The sequence below is a fragment of the Rhopilema esculentum genome, chromosome 21 (genome assembly GCF_057945365.1).
Source record: "Rhopilema esculentum isolate cy_ngs chromosome 21, ASM5794536v1, whole genome shotgun sequence".
NCBI lineage: Eukaryota > Metazoa > Cnidaria > Scyphozoa > Rhizostomeae > Rhizostomatidae > Rhopilema > Rhopilema esculentum.
In genome coordinates, this window is record NC_142835.1 from 6,480,288 (window position 1) to 6,500,843 (window position 20,556).

A 20,556-nucleotide genomic window follows, 5' to 3' on the forward strand; every position below is an offset into this window, starting at 1 on the left:
TCTTTCTCGATTTTTACCAAATTTACACACTGTCGATTTAGAATGATTTTGAATCATTTTTGGCTCAGAACCAAAATAAATTTAAGAATTTCGAGACACAGCAAAAAATGAAGTATTCTTATATGTAAAAAGTGTGTAGAAACATTTGGAAATTTTTGAAAGGGCAAAGACAAAATTTGAAGGTGGGTTACGCTTTGAAACAATAAATATGAGCCATGCTTGCACGTGGCTGTATTTAAACTACAGTACAGATTAGGACGGTCCATGGCTACCATAGGGTTTCAAAGTAGTTTCAATTCAAGTGATCATTCATCCGCGTGATTATGAAGCGAAAGTCTTCGATTTGTTACTTCAGCATCCAAGTATACGTTGATATCCTCGACGTATGTGGATATTTTCGTCCTAAGCCAATCCCTTTCCGACTGATCGCTAGTGACGTCAGAGGGTAACCAACCCTTCTGGCTGATTAACACCAACTCCCTCGATACTTTTACCTGCACAATAATACTTAAGCACTGAATTACATTTTTGAATAATAATCACGATATTTTAAGATGTAAACTATTTTTGAACCTTGGTTTTAATAAATAAATATCAATGAAACTATGTTGTCATCTATCACAATATATTTCTCAAATCACGTCGATATAACGGATACAAACTATCATTTGAAAACCGTTTAAGTTTCTCTTATATAAACATATTTCACCTAGAAGTTACAACTTAATTATGCAGAATACACTATTTACAATAAACTGCTACACACTACTACTAGAGACGATACCCCGGGGAGCAAAAGCCTGCAACTACCCTAAGGCCATTACACGTAAGGAAAAAGGTCTTTAGCAATGTCACAAGATAGTGTCCGAGATCGGATTTATTGGGGTTTTGGATCGTTAATCGCAGACGTAGTATATCTTGATTACCTAGGCATGCGTTGGGTGATTCTAGTTTGCGAATTCAGATGTTTTACTTCCACTGCACCCGGATTGCACACTTGGACAGCAACTTGACAGCAATGATTTAAAGACTGTTGGAGTACGGTATAAGACATTTCTTGTTCCATTGTTTTATATGAGATCACAATTTATAAGGACACTGCGGACCGAAAAGTTGAGAACTATGAGCAGTCCTTGGATGGGAGCTTTTTTAATTTTTTCTCATGTTTATTAATCGGAGGATATTTGATCAGCTTGTCAAACATGTTTCTAAAAGTGGCATGAGAATCTGTTATTTCGTGGTCTCGGAAAAATTTATTGTATGTTAATGCAAACAAACCAATGTTAAGACAAGAGCAACATTAAGAACACATGATCTAAAGATTATAACATCGAGCCATCGAGCAAAATTTATCTGGTCCTTCTATAAAAACTGTTCTGGTATTTTCTTAAGGTAACTTACTGAAATTGTAGGTTTTTTTATGCCATCAAAGATTCGCAAAGTTTTTAAAGACCATTTCGCGGTAAGATTATCTGCAATTGAATCCAACACAAGAGACTACAGATATTAAGCTTTGCAAATAATATATTGTCGCGTCCGGTGTCCTTGGAAACTTTTTACCAATCCACATACTCATGGCGCTGGAATTTGTAGATGAAATATGGAAGACAGCTTTGGAGGTTGTCGGTTTAACATTCTTTTCATTTTGTAGCCAAAACTGTCATTGTTAAATGAAGGCTAACGTCGTAGGCTAACCTTAAACGAAGTAGCTATTTAAGACACTATAGACTCTTTAAGAATGTTGTTCGTAAGAATATTCAACCTCAGAATCACCAAAAAATATAATATAAATATTACTGAGGTTCAGCTCGCATATTTGTGTCTCATTTTTTAGCACTCAGAACCGACATTTCTCGTTTTACAAAAGCATGGTTTTTTATTCAAGAGCGGGCAATGTTCCCATGAAGCCAATGGCGATTTGCACTATCTTTTTTAGACCTTTTCAAACAAAACCATGACTAAGTTAGCAAAAATAAACTGAATCAAAACTCATTGCTGGTGTTTTTATTTAACATGTGCCACAATAGTCATTAAGGGGTTTACTTTTAACCATGTTCTTTGAATACTTCTTCCCCAAACTGAATTGACTTTATGTCATTCATACTGTATGTCAAAAACGCATTGAAGTTATCCTCATATCGAATTATCCAGAAAACCCATCCCTTAAAGTAACTTCGAGGGCACGATCTTTCAATTTTCTAAGGGGCGAGGGGCGATTCGCTCTTGCAAATAGCGTACGAGATTTTGCCTAAAACAAAAGGATTTCTGGAGATTTTCAGATAAAACAATAGGATTTTCACAAAAGGTGTACGAGATTTTCTTAGAGTGCCCCTCGGTTTTTTATGATGATATTATTATGAAAAAGGAGTTGATATCGTTTTCAAGTTGCTTTTTAGTGGGGGGAGGGGGGACTTTTCTTATAAATTTTACGACCTTGAATTAAGGAATTACATTAAGTTGTGCCAACTCAAGTTTAGAACTTGACGTAGAAACTTTGTGCACTGTAGAAAAGTCTACCCTAAAAAATTTGATTCAAGATCTACCCTAAAAAATATATGCAAACATTTTATCCTGATTTTTTTGTTTACGATAGATTGTTAGTGATACATGTTTATGTTTCCTTTCTCTGTCTAGCTATCCTTCGACCCCTAGTCTATCTTTAATCATCCCAAGAAGCTGAAACTAGAATCCACATAAAATACACTACTCTACTTGGACTGTAAGTAATGTTTAAGAATACAATAATCTTATTCCGTTGCAAGGAAATAATCTGAATTTGACCTCGTTTCCAAGGCACTTGCGTCATCTTATGAATAATTACTAAGGATTAGATTGTTGATCTGAATCTCTATTTCTTGCAATTGGAGGCGTGTTGGTTTGACAATGCAGGACAATACGGAAACTATTTCATTCTTGACAAAACAATGCGGAGCGTGAAACAACATGGCAACCCGAAGATCGTGTGCATTCAATCATGCTTGAAATATTTCACAGTAATATATCGACTGGATGCAAACTAGATCTAGATCGAACTTTCCAGCGAAAGGAATAACTGCAGTTCCGAGATTGTCCTGATCTCCCGTTTGTTTTGGTGCTCACGCGGAACTGACCTGAACAACAGTGAACTTTAAACTTCAGAAAGGAGAAAGATCGGCGTTTGTTCTTGCAATACAGCTAATTTGGGAGGGAATTACGTCGAGCTTGTTTCTTCAGAAAAGCGAAAATCATGCCAGCTTCAACGAGGAGACACGTTTCGGTGAAAGGAGATGAAAACAACTGGATTGAAACGCAATCTGCTGTGTTCAAGAACTGGGTAAATCAAAATTTATCTCTACGCGACATGGAAATAGCTGAGTTTGAAACAGGGTTTTCTGACGGCATAAAATTGATCAATCTCTATGAGGTTGTTTCGAAGAAGCAGATCGGTCGTTACACCAAGAAACCAAAGCTGCCGACTCAAATGATCGAAAATGTAACACTGGCTTTGAAGGCGATGGAAAAAGATGGCATTAATCTGCTTAGCATTGGTATGTTTTATTACCTAATAGTAAACTGTTTGCTTAATTTAATGACAGGTTTTGCAGTCTGACTTCTCGTGAATCACATGGGTAAATATTTGTCATTTCTTTATAAATTTTGCGGATTTATAACTGAGTTGTGGTGTTGACATATGACCGCACCCATCTCAAAGACATCGAAAATATCTATGAATGTATCCCCATCTTCTGACTGCTTTTAGTCCCGGGTAATAAAAATCTTTAGGTCTTTGAAATCAATATTTAATTTCAAGCCACAGCGGCCCTCTAATGCTTATGCCAATCTCAAAGCTTACTTGTTTTTAACACCTGTGCTTAATAATGCATGGGGGGGGGGCAATTACCCAGGCAAATACGAGTTTTTAGGGTTAAGGGTTTTAGCTTCTCCTGTTTCTGTGTGTTCTTGCTTGCATTCTGTTCCCATGTTCCGCTCTGACATAATTTTGGTGTCTAAGGTCTTATCTTCCGCTGTCTATAAAAATATTTTCCATCGTAAATTTGCCTCCAGCACATGGGGGAGTGTTTTGGATCCGGGGGCTACTCTTTTCCTCTTGTAAAATTTATGGGAAGAGTTCTTATTTCCCACTGGACCTCTTTGCAAGCATATCTTTTCAGCGAAGTTGAAAACTCGGAACGCATTTTGAGACGACTTTTCTTGACACCACTCTGCATCGTAAAAGGAACAAGGCATCTTTCTGAAATTCTACGTGAGGGATTATAGATATTACTGCTAGATGTTTCGTGTGATTCAAGTAAATCCTCACGGAAATATAATTAATCTATTAATCTCCAAAGGGGGTGACGCACTAGCGGTATACTTTATGGGTGGTATGTGCCTGGGAGTTGGAGAGATATTTCCCAGAGGTGCTTTATGGTTATATTCCACGTTGTTGTTAGGTTATATGATCCCGAGTGTTTGAGGGTTGTATTCAAAGGGGTTTGAGGTCTAAATCCCCAAAGGGTTTCAAGAGATTAGATGCAAAGAGTATTTGAGCATCAAATAATTGTTAAGGATAGCACTAACTTTACTATCAAATATTTACGTGATTAGAAAAGTTGCTCGAGTGTATAAAAGGTACACAAAAGCAACAATGTCCAACATTTCCCAAGCCAGATCATCCAAACCCAAAGTTATGACTAGGTTTTATTTTATATCGAAGGAATAACACAAAGAAATGCTGCTAACCCATTTGTGACTGTGTGTTGCTCTTTGCTCTCTTTCACCAAACCCCGCCCCTCTTCACCCCCGCCCCTTAACTCTCCACTTCACAACCTCCCTCTTCAATGTGGGCCCGTTGTAGATTCGCGGTTATACGGATTTGTCGTCAATTTGAGAGCAGTTTGCGGATAGTGCGGTTAGCCATTAACGAAATTGGTGCTGTTACATATATTGGGGACAAGTTTTCACAGTTAACGAATACCGGAGAAATAAGGGTACGCTTAAGCGGGTATTCAAAGTGGGGAAGGGGCTTGAGTTGATAGCATTATTTTACTAAAAAACATTTTTGAAAAACGCACTAAGATGCTTCACGATATGTTATGCCCATGATTTTATTTGAATTTCTTGCAGTCAATTTCTTGCAATGGACTTCGGATTATTCCTTTGAAATTAAGCAATACAAGGATTTATTATGCTATTCTTTTCTTCTATTTCTTTCCCTTTATTCTCATCTAATCTTCCTAAAAATCTTTTTTTTGCAAAAAAGTGGGGAGCTGAAGCCCCCAGCTTCCCTTTGACGCCGCTCTTGCTTATAATAGGCCCACTTAAAGATACAATTTATAAAGCGGCTTTCGGCGACGCACGGACAAAAATGCTGTGAATGTACACAAGGTTGCATAAATGCTCTTTGTGTAGTTGTCCTCACTTTTCCATGGATATAATTTGACTTATTATCACTACAGTTTTGTTTCTCAGAATCGAATTATAAAACAAAGGAATTCCTTGGCTCCAATGGCATCCACATGAATGGTTGTCACGGTAAATTGTCTTGTTTCCAAGGAGAGCAGTTCTGTTTGTTGTCACGAATTCAATGACTCATTTAAAGTGTTCTTAAGTTATGACGTCACAGAAAATGTTTTGAGAATTTTTATGTACGAAGAATGAGTACCATTAAATACAATTGAAAAGAGGGATGCATAGACCCACATTGCTATGCTTCATTTATAAACCTTGATATTATTTATTTCATGTGTGTTAAATCTTCAGTCATCGATTTACCCTTTCCAAAGCATGTTTCATTGTAATGAGGTTTGAGTAGATAGATATCGACAGCAATAGTTTATTTCTATGTAATGAACTGAATAAAACTGCTGACTAATGATTCTCAACAGCGATTACAATATATACAAACAGGAAGGTTATTATAAGCATAATTAGCATGATAGATAAGCATAGTAGAGGTGGTTCTGGGGGCCCATCTCTACTATTAGCCCCTTAGTTTTATCTATGACCATGACAACAAACCAAAACTCAGGTTTTTGGATAGTTGGAGGGTCATGGTAGCCAATCTTCTGATAGAAGATGGTACCTGATGATGATGAATTAGCATGAATAAGCGATTAGATTCCAGTCCTATTACATCATGAGGGGGAGGGGGGGGATGCTTTCTAGTCAAACAGCCTCACTAAACTCTCAAAAAGCATACGTTTTCTAATGAAACGGAGGCTGTTACTCTACTATTTTGTTTAGAATATTGCAAGACTCATTACCGTTAGGATATTGAAGATAAATCGATCTCCAACTGAGTGACAAGAATACCATCACTAATCGAGATAATTTCAAGTCCATTTTATCAAATTTTTTTCTGGTTTCGGGGGAGAGGAGTTATTTCGAAAGAATATGTAACTGAAGAGAAGACTTGAAATTTTTCCATGTTCTTTTTAATGTCCATTAGAAGTTTTTATAAAATTTAATTTTCTTACATTTCAAAGGAGCAGTTTCTTCTCTTTCTTTTCGTAAGCTCTTTTGCAGTACCTTGTTATATTTTACCAATAAGTCAGAATGTCCCATATTGTTTAATTCAAAGCGCCAACTTCTGCTTGCCTCTTTTCTCTAAGTAAAAGTATGTTAAAATTTGATATAAGTATGAATTATCTGTGATATCCTTTGTGTTTCTAGATTTTGTTTTATTTGTAAAGCGTGAACAATCCTTTTTCTCTATTATCACTCTCCTCCATAGAGGCTATTTGAGAATGAGATGGGGAGGGAAAAATGATAGATAAAGGGAACTGCGGAAGAAAAGGAAAAATGGAGGAGCTGCGAGGGAGAGGGAGGAGGAGAGTGCGCCAGATTTTCCCTTTTCTCTTCTCGACCGTCTTCCCCGTACTATTCTCCGCAGCTCCACCTTTTTTCACTCCCTTTCTTGCTTCACAATAGCTTCTGTGGAGGAGAGTACTCTATTATGTTGCTTTTGAATGATGGCAATCCACTATCAATCAGAGGTGGCGCCAGAAATCTTCCAACAGAGGGGCTGGAGCTTTCGACAGGGGGGCTAAAATGACTAAAATTTGCTCCGACAATAACCTAAAATTTCCTCCGATGGGGGGGGGGGGCTAGATGCTTCCGAGCCCTCCCCTGGCGCCACCACTGCTATCAATTCGAAAAATTAACACCAAAATATTAAACTTTTACTTGAAGTTGCAAGTTAAGTGTTTCATTGGTCATAAGGACATAGTGTTGAAATAAAAAAACGCCACAAGGTTGTTTTTAAAGGCATATCAATGATTTTCAGCGAGTTTGTTTAAGTGGTGGCATAAAAGGGCAATTTTCTTCCCCTCCCCCACCCTTGTCACAATATGGTCACTCAAATTCATCCAAGAGTTGTGTTTCATCCATTTGTTTGTCTTGGCTTTAAATTACATTTACTCGATAAGAAAACATCAAATTTTCAGTTATGATGCAATTTTGAAATTTTTTCTACATAGCAGACGACACGATATAAAATATATGATAAAAGGATAGAAGTGTATTGAGAATCAATTTACCCCCTGTTTTCTTCGGCGATGCTATGTATATGATTTATTTATCTTTTTATTACCCTGTCTCATTTCGCTAACACTGTTTGTATCTAGGTAACGCTCTATTTCCAAGTCACCTTAAGATGAAGTAATCTTGCCTGTGGAAAGTGAGTCATGAATAACAAATCAGTGCTAGTGCTTTAATTCAACAAAGACCTCTGGTCGACCTGATATTTTAAACTTGTTAATTGTGGTTCACGTTATCATGCGAAATCCAACCTATCTATTCACTGTTGTTAATGCAACAAACCTCAAGCTTGCTACAAGACAACGACAGAAACGTCACAATCGTTTGAAGATATTTGTATCTGAAGTTACTATACAGGGGGGTGGGAATAGGATGGGAAGTCACCAGGAGAATACATAGGCCACTGGATAACTGCATAAGTGATAACCTCTCAAGAAATTCAGACATCTTCCAAGGTTGATAGACTGGGGTTTAGTTCAGGTTAGGTTTGAGTTGTGTTTCTTCTGCCATTCATAATGAAAATACAATGTTTTGTATTCTACGCAGATGTTGAGGTACACGGGGGATTTTCTCTGCCTGGTTTCACACGTTTAGGAAATATTTCACAGCTGTTACAATTTTTAGAACGAACTTTACATATAATCTTGTCTTTGTGGGGCTTTTTATATCATAGGAAAAAAGTATAGTACCCCCGCTGTTAAGGTTCAAAAATTTCTGCAGATAGAGAATCTTTAATTCTTCTTGTAGCCCTTGAAAAGCATCGTGTTTACTATTGCTTCACCCTTCTCGTTTTAAGAAGCAAAGCCATGATACTTTTAAAGAGATTCCTTAGCACTTAGCTATTTTTAAGTTCTTTGTTTCTTTGGTTTCTGCCGTTATCTTAATGTGCATTACGAACATCGTTTTTTGGTCAGTAGATATAAAGTTTACTTAATCAAGCATTTTTTGTCTTTTTTAAAAGAGTGTTGAGTGAAATGAACACATGTCTCGCTCTTCTTTCATTCTCCTTACTGCTAGAAGAGTAAATGAAATCAAAGGCATCCGAGTTTTTATAAGGAAAGCTGACTTGTGACATTTAAGGAGTGACTAGATACCCCCTTTCAGCCAGAGTAAGCCAAGTTACACCATCAGATACCCCTTAGTACCCATTTGGGCCCTTTTACCCAGAGTAAGCCACGTTACACCATCAGATACCCCCTGGTATAGAGACGGTCTTTGCTATCAATTGTGCGGTGTGTGTTAAACTTTTAAAAAAGCCTTTTCTTTAACTTTGCAGACAGTGAACATATCGTGAATGGAAGCCTCAAGCTCATTCTTGGCTTGATTTGGCGCATGATTCTGCATTACCAGATTGGAGTTATGACGATCAAGATTCCGGTCAAGAAGCTGGTTCTCCTTTGGGCACAAAATGTGATACCCACACAAGCAATTACCAACCTCACAAGAGACTGGAACACTGGAATCGCGCTCTGTGCCTTAATAGAGTCAGTGAAACCTGGAACGTGTCCCCAGTACCCCAGTCTGCAGCCCCAGGATAAGGTCGAGAATTGCGGACTCGGGCTGAATTTGGCAAAAGAGAAGCTGGGAATACCTATGCTATTGACTGCAGAGCAAATGGCAGACCCAAGCATCGACGAACAAAGTATGATTGCATATCTTTCATATTTCATTCAGGACGACGCGATTGGGCAAGAGTATGCGAAGGAGCTTGTCGCATCATGGTCACACGATATCACGTTCAGTAATTTCAACACTGATTGGAACGATGGCATCAAATTGTGCACCCTTGTGGAGAGTATCAAGCCAGGGACAATACCAAACTACAAAAACCTGAACCCAGATAACAGCCTTGAAAATGCAACGCTTGGAATGAGTAAAGCCGAAGAAGAATTTGGTGTAAAGAAATTGTTTACGCCCGAAGATCTCATCAAACCTGAAATTCCCGAGATAGCTGTAATGGCCTATCTGATGCAATTCAGAGATGTTGCCGTTTCTGTTGAAAAGCCGGTGGAAACCACTCGCATTGTGAGTATAATCGAAGAGACTGAGGAAGAACCCATGGTTATTTTAGAAATTGCTAAGGAGGAGACCTCACCTGATCAAGAAGATATCTTCAAAAACTTGGAAGAACAGGTGCAAGTTGAGGAAGTGGTTCAAGTCGAAGAAGTGGCTCAAGTTGAGGAAATGGTTCAAGTTGAGGAGGTGGTTCGAGTTGAGGCTGCAGCTGATACTGAAACTGCCCCAGAACCAGAAAAAGTTGTGACGGCAGACATGTTCTCAATATCTGGCACTGGCCTTACCGATCCCCAAATGGATGAGAACAATGAGTTTTATATCCGATGTGAAGAGGACTTTGATGACAATGATCTTCAAGTTATCGTAACTGGGCCAGGTCTGAATGCGGGGGAAGAGGACAGAATCATGCCATTGAATAAGGAACAAATGAACAGTCGACTTGTTGTCTGCAAATATCCTTTAGACACCCCTGGCTTGTACACAATCGACCTGACATACAAGGGAGAGCATCTCGATCGTAGTCCGATCAGCATAAAGATCGTGCAAGATTTGACAAGAGTAACTGTTTCTGGTTCCGGACTTGGCGAAGTGTTTATCAATGAACCGGCTGAGATAAAGCTTGAAACTGGGCTTGACAGTGCTCAACTCCATGCGTATACTGTTTCTCCCACAATGGAAGAGTCTCCTGCCACTGTAATTAGTCAAGGAGAAGGCATATATATGATAAGATACACACCCAAAGCAACAGGACTTCATGGACTTTTCATCAATATTAATGGTGAAAATCTACCTGGTTGTCCTTACGTGGCAAAAGTTGTCGACGCTGGCAGTGTCGTTGTCAGTTCTTCTCAACAAAAGGATGGTGAGTTTCCACTTATTAGTGATAATTTTTACACTGCTTTGCAACCCATGTTAGCTTCGGTTTATTGCCCCAAAATATTTGGAATCGTGTTCGTTTTAATTTTTAGGAACATATTAAAGAGAGCCTTATATAGTATTGATGTATCTGGTTTCCCAAAAAGTACTAGAAACAGCATTTTTATTCTAGCTGATGGTCAAACCTCTTTGATGTGGCTGTTTTGATGTTAAACGGACAGGTTTTTTAAGATAATCTATTTGCAGGGAAAGAGATTTGTGTCGCTCCGAATGAACCAGTGCTTATGACGATAGACGTGTCTCGTTCCGGACCAGGAACAATCACAGCAACAACGTCCGGACCTCATTATTCAGACACCCCAACTACAATTATACAGAATGACGATGGCTCTGTTAGCATAACTTTCGAACCCCCTACAGTTGGCGTGTATCATACGGACATCTTGTGGAACGGCCGGAAAGTCTATGGTTGTCCGTTCACTGTGCTCGTTAATGACCCTGGTAAATGCGTGGCTCATGGAGAAGGATTGTATCAGGCACGACTCAACGAAGCCGCATGCTTTGAAGTCACCACGATCGGTGCAGGACCAGGTAAAGTCCACGGGTACGCCCAATGCGGAAACGAGACCATCCCCATTGAACTAGACAAATTAGATGAGAATAGCTATTGCGGGCAGTATTATCCAGATACCCTTGAACCATTGGATGTTTACCTTGATTTCAACGGAGTTCCAGTACGAGGCAGTCCCTTCACAGTCAAGGTTGGAAATCCCAAAAAATGTCGTTTCCACACTGTTGATATCAAGCCGATTAAAGTAGCTTCAGAGTACTCATTGAGCATAGACTTTGACGAAGAAGCAGGGCATGGGGATGTAGCATGCACTGTTAAAAGCCCTTGTGGTGTAGAGCTACCAGTAATGATAATTGACAACGGTCAACGCGCCAAGCGAATACATTTCACCCCAAAGCAGCCTGGGATGCATGAGGTAAATGTGTGCTTCGCAGGGGCCCCACTAGAAGGATGTCCATACATGATAGAAGTACTTGAAGCCAGTGATGCATCGAGAATCGTTGCAAGTGGAGATGGATTGCATCAAGGTAGGCAAAGCATTTTATCTACTAGTCATTCCTTTTCAATTTTGAACCAGCGACCTTAACTAAGAAAACATCTATTGCTAGATCAAGCTTAAATGCTAAAAGGCGTCATTTCTCAAAGATATAGAATGGGTAAAAAAAGCAGTGAACTATTTCCTTGCTATTATTTGCTAAAGAGAACAGATTTCTAAAAGAATAGAAAGGAATGTACCGTACAATTATTAAAATCGAGATATTTTTCAAAGATTATGCTAATTCCAAGATTATGCTAAATCTGGCAAAAGCTTGCATTGCAAGCCCATTGAAATAGTATGTACTGGTCCTTTCGAAACTAAAATTACAAAATCATTTTGATATTTACAACTGCATATTCTTATTTCATGTCAGACCCTTACTTGATGAAAATGTAACAAAATGAGTTTTTTCGAAAGTTCAGATCTACGCCTCATCAGTTAGACGTAACAGCTTAAACAAAAGTCATAAAAAGAATTGTTCGCAAGTGAACGCTGCTTTTTGTCGGTAATTTCTGTTAACTGCTTTATGTTGTAAACTGAAATGTAAACAGCCAGTGTGAGAACTATTACCTCGTAAATATCCCAGTTTAATATCGTACAGAGCAGGTTACTTTATTCTTTCTATTGAATTATATGCTTAAATGAAACCACCTCTTTTTTTAATTATTTAATATGTTTTCAAAGATCACTTTCTTCAAACGATAGAGTTCTCGGTCTCCTAGCATTTGTCGCGAAGGTGGTGAAATGTCACTGCCATGTCTTGTACAAAAGTTACATAGCCAGTTAAACTTGTATTTTCACGCAGTTGATGGAGCACAGATTAGTTGAAGAATTTCTTTACACATCGACTGGATCATAGTTCGAATATTAACAATGGTTGTTTAAAAAGTAACGATGAGAGAAAGCTAAAAATCGGGTAGTGGAAGAGTTATAAGGTTAAGGACAGAGGTCTGACTGCGGGCTTATTTTAAAATATGAAGCAAACTTTTAACTTTTGTTTGAACTATTGTGTTACCACAAATGTCAGCCCGTTTCTCTAGCAATCCAGTTTCGGGGCCTACAGCTTCTTTATGAATAATGTGGCATTGCGTCGGCATCGTGGCTATTTTGTTTCACGTAATAAAAAAATATTTTGCCCAATCAACTTTGCAGATATTTTCTCCTTCTAATGTCGGGGTCTGATCATAGCTCACGATGACTTGTAGCTTTATCAAACAAGGCGCTTTTTAATTATTGGATCTTACGATTTTTGAATTTTATATATCCATACATGGTATATAGTTCTAAAAGAAACAGAGGAGGAGCTTAGAATATGACATTAGGCCTTATTTTCGCTTATTTTAAATGTTCTGTGCCCGTATTTTGAATTATTTGTCTTTTAGAGCAGAGGTATTCTGTTTGTGATTTGTTCCATATGGGCAACAATGTTTCTTTTTCTCCTTAGCTCCTGTAAACGAGATTTCAAAGGTTCTTGTTGATTGTACACGAGCAGGGAAAGGCGAGCTAACTGCTGTTGTTGTTGGTCAAGGGACCAATGTATTGTCACCTGTAGCAGTGAGGTCCATTGGAGATAACGCATATGAAGTAACGTACTCAGTACCGAGCACAGGCTCCTATGAGTTTGCCATTAAGTACGATGACGTACATATTCCTGGGAGTCCTTTTATGGTAACTGGATTCAACCGAGCACACCCGGAAGAAGTTGGTAAGTTGTATTCCATTTTCATTTAATGATAGCTACAAACTAACTAGCTACAAACATGCAGATTAAAACCAGATTAAAAAGCAATAGACTGATCACTTAGTGGCTTAAGTCATCTGTCAATCAAACTTAGCCACTCATTGGTTAATTGTTGACTGACGGATGGCTTAAGCCACTCAAGTATCTGTCGATTGCCTTTAAGGGTGGATAAATAAGGTTGCTGTTCTGAAGCCTTCACAGTCTTGGTATTGTAATTGTTTCATATAAAATATGCTTACAAATATTTCATACAATACTATCCCATGGCAGGTGGGGCTAGAGAACACGATGACTGGTCTATTTATCAATGCAACATGCCGATATTATTAAAAGACAATATTTAGAGACAATATAAGGGAGGGTCTAGGACCTATCCTTTTGTAACAGTAAGATCCGTACTTTTAAAAAATTGAGGTGAAAACACCACCGTAATACTACGATATGAAGATCTTTCACAACCCTACCCGATGTTTCTGACCTTATTTTAAAAGTACTTTAAACCTTCTTGGCTGACTGTTTTCTTCTATCTAAAATAGCAGATCTAAAATGAGACTGCCTTTTGTATCCTAAGTGGCCTCCTTTTCAAACCATGGCAGATTCAGTCATTGAAATCCTTCTGTTTCATTCCATATCGTGTTGATGAACGTTTCGATTCAGGTTCGACGTGACCTGTATAAATATGCTAATCAATATAAAATGAAACAATACCATGTAGAGGACTAAACCCAACACGATTTGGATACCGATTGATAACGAGGCCACTTTAATGGAAGTGACTTCCTTGTGATACATTTCGCATAAAAAGGGCCTAAATAACAACATTGCATGGATTTTACTTGTATCTGTATTTTGTATTGATAGATAAGGCCTCTGTAAGCTTGGTTAAATGGGGATATCACAGCAAGTATGTGAATCCAATTAAGTACGATTTAGGTAACAATGCCAGAATTCGTCGGCCTTTGTTAGCTTTTTCCAGAGCATGAATAAGCAAAGTACATCCCATTTTAAATCGTTGCAATGCGGAAAGAACTCTTTTGTTTCTTTGCCATATGCAAAATATCCGATGCAGCTAAGGACGTGAGACGTCGCTTTTTCTTAAGTTAGAAAATATATTCGTAGTTCTCTCTGGAGCTGGACTGAAAGAAGGAACTGCAGGCCAGCCAGTAATGTTTACGCTAGACAGCAGGAAGGCAGGCGAAGGAAAACTTGCATGCAACTGCAAATCTCCGAACGGGAAAGATACTCACGTTTTGATATCAGACAATGAAGATGGGACGTTTACTATCGATTTAAATGCTAAAGAGCCTGGTGTGCATAGTGTACATTTAGAATGGGATGGCAAACCAGTGCCTGGAAGTCCGTTTATGGTACGAATAATGCAAGCACCGGATGTTGGCAAAGTGAAAGTTCATGGACCTGGCCTGAAAAGCGGGCTTCTTAGTAAGTTTCTCAATAATTCTTATCAATATTGTTCTCTTTTTCTATTGTCCAAGCAACATTATTATTATTGTTGCGCTAACATTGTTGTCATTACTACACAAACAAAAAGTAAGACTTCTCCTTTCCTATCAAACTTCATCTTTATCATTCCCATATACCCTATCGCCAAGATCCAGAAAAATGCTCATCCTTTCTCTGGGCAGTGAGCCAATCCAGTCAAAACGTTCCTTGGAAGCTAAATGAATTCCTCTGTTTTGGATCTCCTCAACCTCCTGTAAATCCGCGTTAGATGGCAGCAAGTGGCGAGAGAATGCAGCTCACTTTGGGGAGGATTATACGAGCCCCACCCAGCGACGTCCCAAGACACACCCTTAAAGTGCCACTGAACTGAAAAAAATGAAATTTTTTTTATTGTTGATTCTGGTAGACCTATCATCGCTGATTTCGGAAAAAAGTTTAGTTTTTTAATTTGGGGCCCACAAATAGGGGTTTCTGGGGTTCTTTTGCGAGTAGGTCGTGCGAAAAGAGGCTGGGGCGAGTGACGCATTCAGATTTATATAGTCATTTCAGCCATAGTGAGGGCTGTAAGAAGATAAAACGATACAAATTGTGTAAAACATGACACAAGCATGAAACTTGATAGAGATAGGCAGTTTAATACGCCGAAAAAGATAGGGTGTGAATAGACGCTGACAAATATACCCTTGTGCTATTTATAGACTGGGGTACTAGGTTCCAAACCTCTAAGCAGTAATTGACATAATTTAGCCATTATATCGCGAAACCAACATGGAACGTGGTAGTAATAGGCAGTTTGATACGCTGAAAAAGATAGGATATGAATTGACCCTGAAAAATCCCCCTTGTGCTATTTATAGAGTGGGGTACTAGGTTCCAAACCTCTAAGCAGTAATTGACATAATTTAGCCATTAGATCGCGATACCAGCATGGAACTTGGTAGTAATAGGCAGTTTGATACGCTGAAAAAGATAGGATATGAATTGACCCTGAAAAAATCCCCCTTGTGCTATTTATAGAGTGGGGTACTAGGTTCCAAACCTCTAAGCAGTAATTGACATAATTTAGCCATTAGATCGCGATACCAGCATGGAACTTGGTAGTAATAGGCAGTTTGATACACCGAAAAAGATAGGGTCTGAATGGACGCTGAAAAATATCCTTTGTGCTATTTATAGACTGGGGTACCAGGTCCTAGACCTCTAAGCAGTAATTGACAGAATTTAGCCATTAGATCGTGATACCAGCAAGGAACTTGGCAGTAATAGGCAGTTTGATACGCCGAAAAAGATAGGGTCTGAATAGAGGCTGAAAAATACCCCTTATGCTATTTATAGACTGGGATACCAGGTCCTAGACCTCTAAGCAGTCATTGTCATAATTTAACTTTTAGATCGCGATATCGGCATGGAACTTTGTAGAGATAAGCAGTTTGATACGCTGAAAAAGATAGGATATGAATTGACCCTGAAAAATCCCACCGTGCTACTTATAGGCTGGAGAACAAGGTTCCAGATAAAGCAAGTTTTTTTCATAATTTTCATTTTGGATCACGATACCATGACAATGATGCTAACAATGATGCTACTGTTAGAACACAGGGTTCCCATTCATTGCAGGACATCACATGACAATTGCAGCGCAATGATGCAATTGTCATGTGATGTCCTGCAATGAATGGGAACCCTGTGTTCTAACACTACTGCTATAACCAGGGACGCCAAGACATTCTGGAAGCCAAAACGGATAGGCGATATTTGCAACCACGAATTCTAGATTAGCCTAAATTGATTCTTTTTCATGCAAACGTTTAAAAAAGTTTTACTTTTAAAGGCATAATTTTGTTACTTTTAATCAATTCCATTTAAAATGAACTTCTCTACTTTTTGAGGCCCCCTGACCACGGGGCAATTTATCCCATCTTGACGGCCCTGGCGATAACTGATGCTTTGACAGTGGCAACGCAAGTTGGAAAGTGGGAAAAGCGCCGAAAAATGTGCAATTTGTTTGGTTCTTTAATAGAACAACTTTTTCCCTTGATCAATTTGCTCACTTTTATTCATAATTTGTAAAGCTGTTTGTAAGAGCATTCTTATTCGACACGCTCAATTATTCACAAAAGGTAAATGATCGGGATGAAGTCTTGGTAAAAACTGCACGCAAAAAGTTTGCTTATTTCGTATCGGCTCGAAATTTTCGCAAGAAAATACCTTGCACATGTCTTGTAGTTAGATAGCTAGTGATATTTAGAGCACAAGTATCGCACTATTTTCATCCACTTCACGTTTTTTTGGGTTTTTTATCGCACTCGAAATACAGCTTTCAGTACTGAAGCCCGCATCACTTCCGCGACTTATAAACGTTAATGCGTCACACATTCCTGAAATTCCTCACAGACCGCGCACAAATTTTCGCACAAAAAGTCTTGAAAATCGCAACTTTGAAGCGTTGTAGCTTCAAAACACTTCACAATTACGAAAAATGAACTTCACCATCGGATTCAGGAGCACTGACTTGACTTAGAACATCAATAAAAATTTTTTTGATTTTTTCAATTCAGTGGCACTTTAAATTAAACTGACAGTGCAGTCAATTCAATGCAGTCGTGACATCTATAGTGTTGGCTGTTTTATGGGAGTGTCCAGAGACCATCGTAGCTTTTTAGACTTGCACTGATGTTTTTGAATAATTTGTTGGGTTTTTACCGAAACACTGTAACCGCATTGGAATTTTTGCGATAGTTTTTGGGCGAAAATGCATTGAAAAGGTCCTGCCAGATTCCCTCCTTTTCCGGCTATTAATTTATATCAATATTCTCAGCACAGAATATTCTTCAGCCCTGACTACTATCCCTGTCAGCAATGTCTCCCTCAATTTTTTATCCTATGCATTTCATACAGATGCTTTTGTATTTGTAACACAACGCATTTTGTCAAAATTATGACTTAGATACTTCCATAACTGCAGCTCTTTTGTCCAGCTGCTATCAGGGGGTTAACTGCGTATGACTTCGTAGCATCATAGTGATTGTCTTGACAGGTGAATACGAAGGAAAATTCACCGTCGAAACGAGAGGAGCTGGACCTGGCACACTAAAGGTTCGTATTCATGGACCAAAGGGGGCATTCAAAGTCCAAATGTACCGAGAAAGTGCCAAAGATCGTACAATTGGTGTCATGTACCATCCTACGGAACCAGGTCAGTATACGGTCAATGTAATGTGGTCGGATGAGCATGCCGAGGGAAGTCCGTATCAAGTTTATGTTGCAGAAAATAAGCAGCAGCTGGCTAAGATGCTGGATGACAACGGGGCTAGTCTGTTTGGGAGGACAGATGGACAACAGGTCAATGGGTACGAGGATAAACGGGTTTAATTGAAATGCTTTGCGATTATTATACACTAAAATAATTTTTGATACTGTAAACGATTTACATAATATTTTAGATAACTAACTACTACTTTGTTATGCATATTAGCAATGCCCTATCTGAAACATATTATGGGCTAAATAAAGTACTCGGCTATTTTGATAATGTTTTTGGTTTTGTTTTGCCTTCATGTTTTATTTTCCTTCTCAGTAATAATTTGAAGTTTGGATGCTCGAAATCTACACCTGTTTTAGATGAATCGTTAAGTGTATCTGTTATGTTTTGGTTTGCATTTAGAAATATTTAAAGGTAGATCCAATTGACCACATTGTTCTTTAGCAACTGACACCGATTATAAAATTGCAAGGCAATTTGGTGATGTTAAATGATTTCATATCAGTGGTCCACTGCCTACTAGAAAATGAGAAACATATTCTTTGGTTCCCAGCAAAATTATTAGTATTTCTTTGATGTTTCTTTTGATTTTATTTGTAATAATGCAAAATAGAGAACACAAAGTTTTAATAGTCAGTTTACCTCTGCGTTGATTTATGATAACATCATGCGTTTGTATATTGCAGTATTGGTTTTATTAATCATTTTGAGATGTTCAGACATAAACATATACTAATGTGTCTGAGTTTCTGAAACTAAAAGGGAAATAAACACATTTGAAATATAACTTTTAATAACTTATATTCAGCTGGTAGAAAATCATGTAAGAACAATTTCGTTAACTCTCGGTCACTTTCTATGTTTATTTATGTTCATTGTCTGCATTGTTAGTGAAATTTATTACATAAGTAAGGTAAAATTTCACATGTATTGTTGTTTTTAAGAATATTGGACGTAAATGGCTTATGAAGACTGTGGCTGTTTTGAAATGATTTCTTTCCTATGTTTTATGCGTCTTACTTTGTTGCAGGATCCAGCCAACATCTTGACATTTTCAACTCTGCTTGTTTGAACTCCTGTAGTTTGAGCTCTGGTAGACTGAGATATGAAACTCTGGTAATTCGATGAGGTTACTTTCAGGAAAATTCAAAGGTTATTGACAACCGAATGACGGCCTTTCGAAGGAGACTGTTTTCACAACAAATCCTATGAAAATGACCATTTTTTCCAGAAGACTAGATTTATAAAAATCCAATGCCAATAACCTTACATTTTTTATCAAAAATCGGCCCTTCTTAGAAGTTGCTATTTCGAAAACAAAGACTTTTATTCAAGAAGTAAATAAAATTACTGTTTTTTCTGAACATTTACAACTGATTTGGCCTGTCTATGAAGAAAAACTTTATGGAAAAATTTCGACAAATTTCCTAAGCCTATAGCCTTGCTTTTTTATCAAAAATCGACCCTTCTTAGAAGTTGCTTTTTCGAAAACAAAGACTTTTATTCAAGAAGTAAATAAAATCACTGTTCTTTCTGAACATTTAGCACCGATTTGGCCTGTTTTTGAAGAAAAACTTTATGGAAAAATTTCGACAATTTTCCTAAGCCTATAGCCTTACTTTTTTATCATAAATCGACCCTTCTTAGAAGTTGCTTTTTCGAAAACAAAGAATTTTATTCAAGAAGTAAATAAAATTACTGTTTTTTCTGAAGATTTAGAACCGAGTTGGCCTGTTTATGAAGAAAAACTTTATGGAAAAATTTTGCCAAATTTCCTAAGCCTATAGCCTTACTTTTTTCTCAAAAATCGACCCCTCTTAAAAGTTGCTTTTTCGAAAACAAAGACTAATATTCAAGAAGTAAATAAACTTACTGTTTTTTCTGAACATTTAGGACCGACTTGGCCTGTTTATGAAGAAAAACTTTATGGAAAAATTTCGACAAATTTCCCAAGCCTATAGCCTTACTTTTTTATCAAAAATCGACCCTTCTTAGAAGTTGCTTTTTCGAAAACAAAGACTTTTATTCAAGAAGTAAATAAAATTACTGTTTTTTCTGAACATTTAGAACCGATTTGGCCTGTTTATGAAGAAAAACTTTATGGAACCATTTCCCAAGCCCATAGCCTTACTTTTTTATCAAAAATCGACCCTTCTTAGAAGATGCTTTTTCGAAAACAAAGACTTTTAATCAAGAAGTAAATAAAATTACTGTTTTTTCTGAACATTTAGGACCGACTTGGCCTGTTTATGAAAAAAAACTTTATGGAAAAATTTCGACAATTTTCCTTAGCCTATAGCCTTACTTTTTTATCATAAATCGACCCTTCTTAGAAGTTGCTTTTTCGGAAACAAAGACTTTTATTCAAGAAATAAATAAAATTACTGTTGTTTCTGAACATTTAGAACCGATTTGGCCTGTTTATGAAGAAAAACTTTATGGAACCATTTCCCAAGCCCATAGCCTTACTTTTTTATCATAAATCGACCCTTCTTAGAAGTTGCTTTTTCGGAAACAAAGACTTTTATTCAAGAAATAAATAAAATTACTGTTGTTTCTGAATATTTAGA

The 20,556-nt window shown here is 37.8% G+C and overlaps 1 protein-coding gene across 1 annotated transcript; it reads left to right on the forward strand.

Moving 5' to 3' along the window:
* Window positions 1-2,856: 2,856 nt before the first annotated feature.
* LOC135684296 (filamin-A) lies at window positions 2,857-18,975 on the forward strand. Its single transcript, XM_065199804.2, has 6 exons — window positions 2,857-3,527; window positions 8,798-10,399; window positions 10,660-11,511; window positions 12,967-13,227; window positions 14,383-14,703; window positions 17,762-18,975. The coding sequence occupies exons 1-6, from the start codon at window positions 3,227-3,229 to the stop codon at window positions 18,094-18,096; spliced, it is 3,672 nt and encodes a 1,223-aa protein (XP_065055876.2). The 5' UTR covers window positions 2,857-3,226; the 3' UTR covers window positions 18,097-18,975.
* Window positions 18,976-20,556: the final 1,581 nt, after the last annotated feature.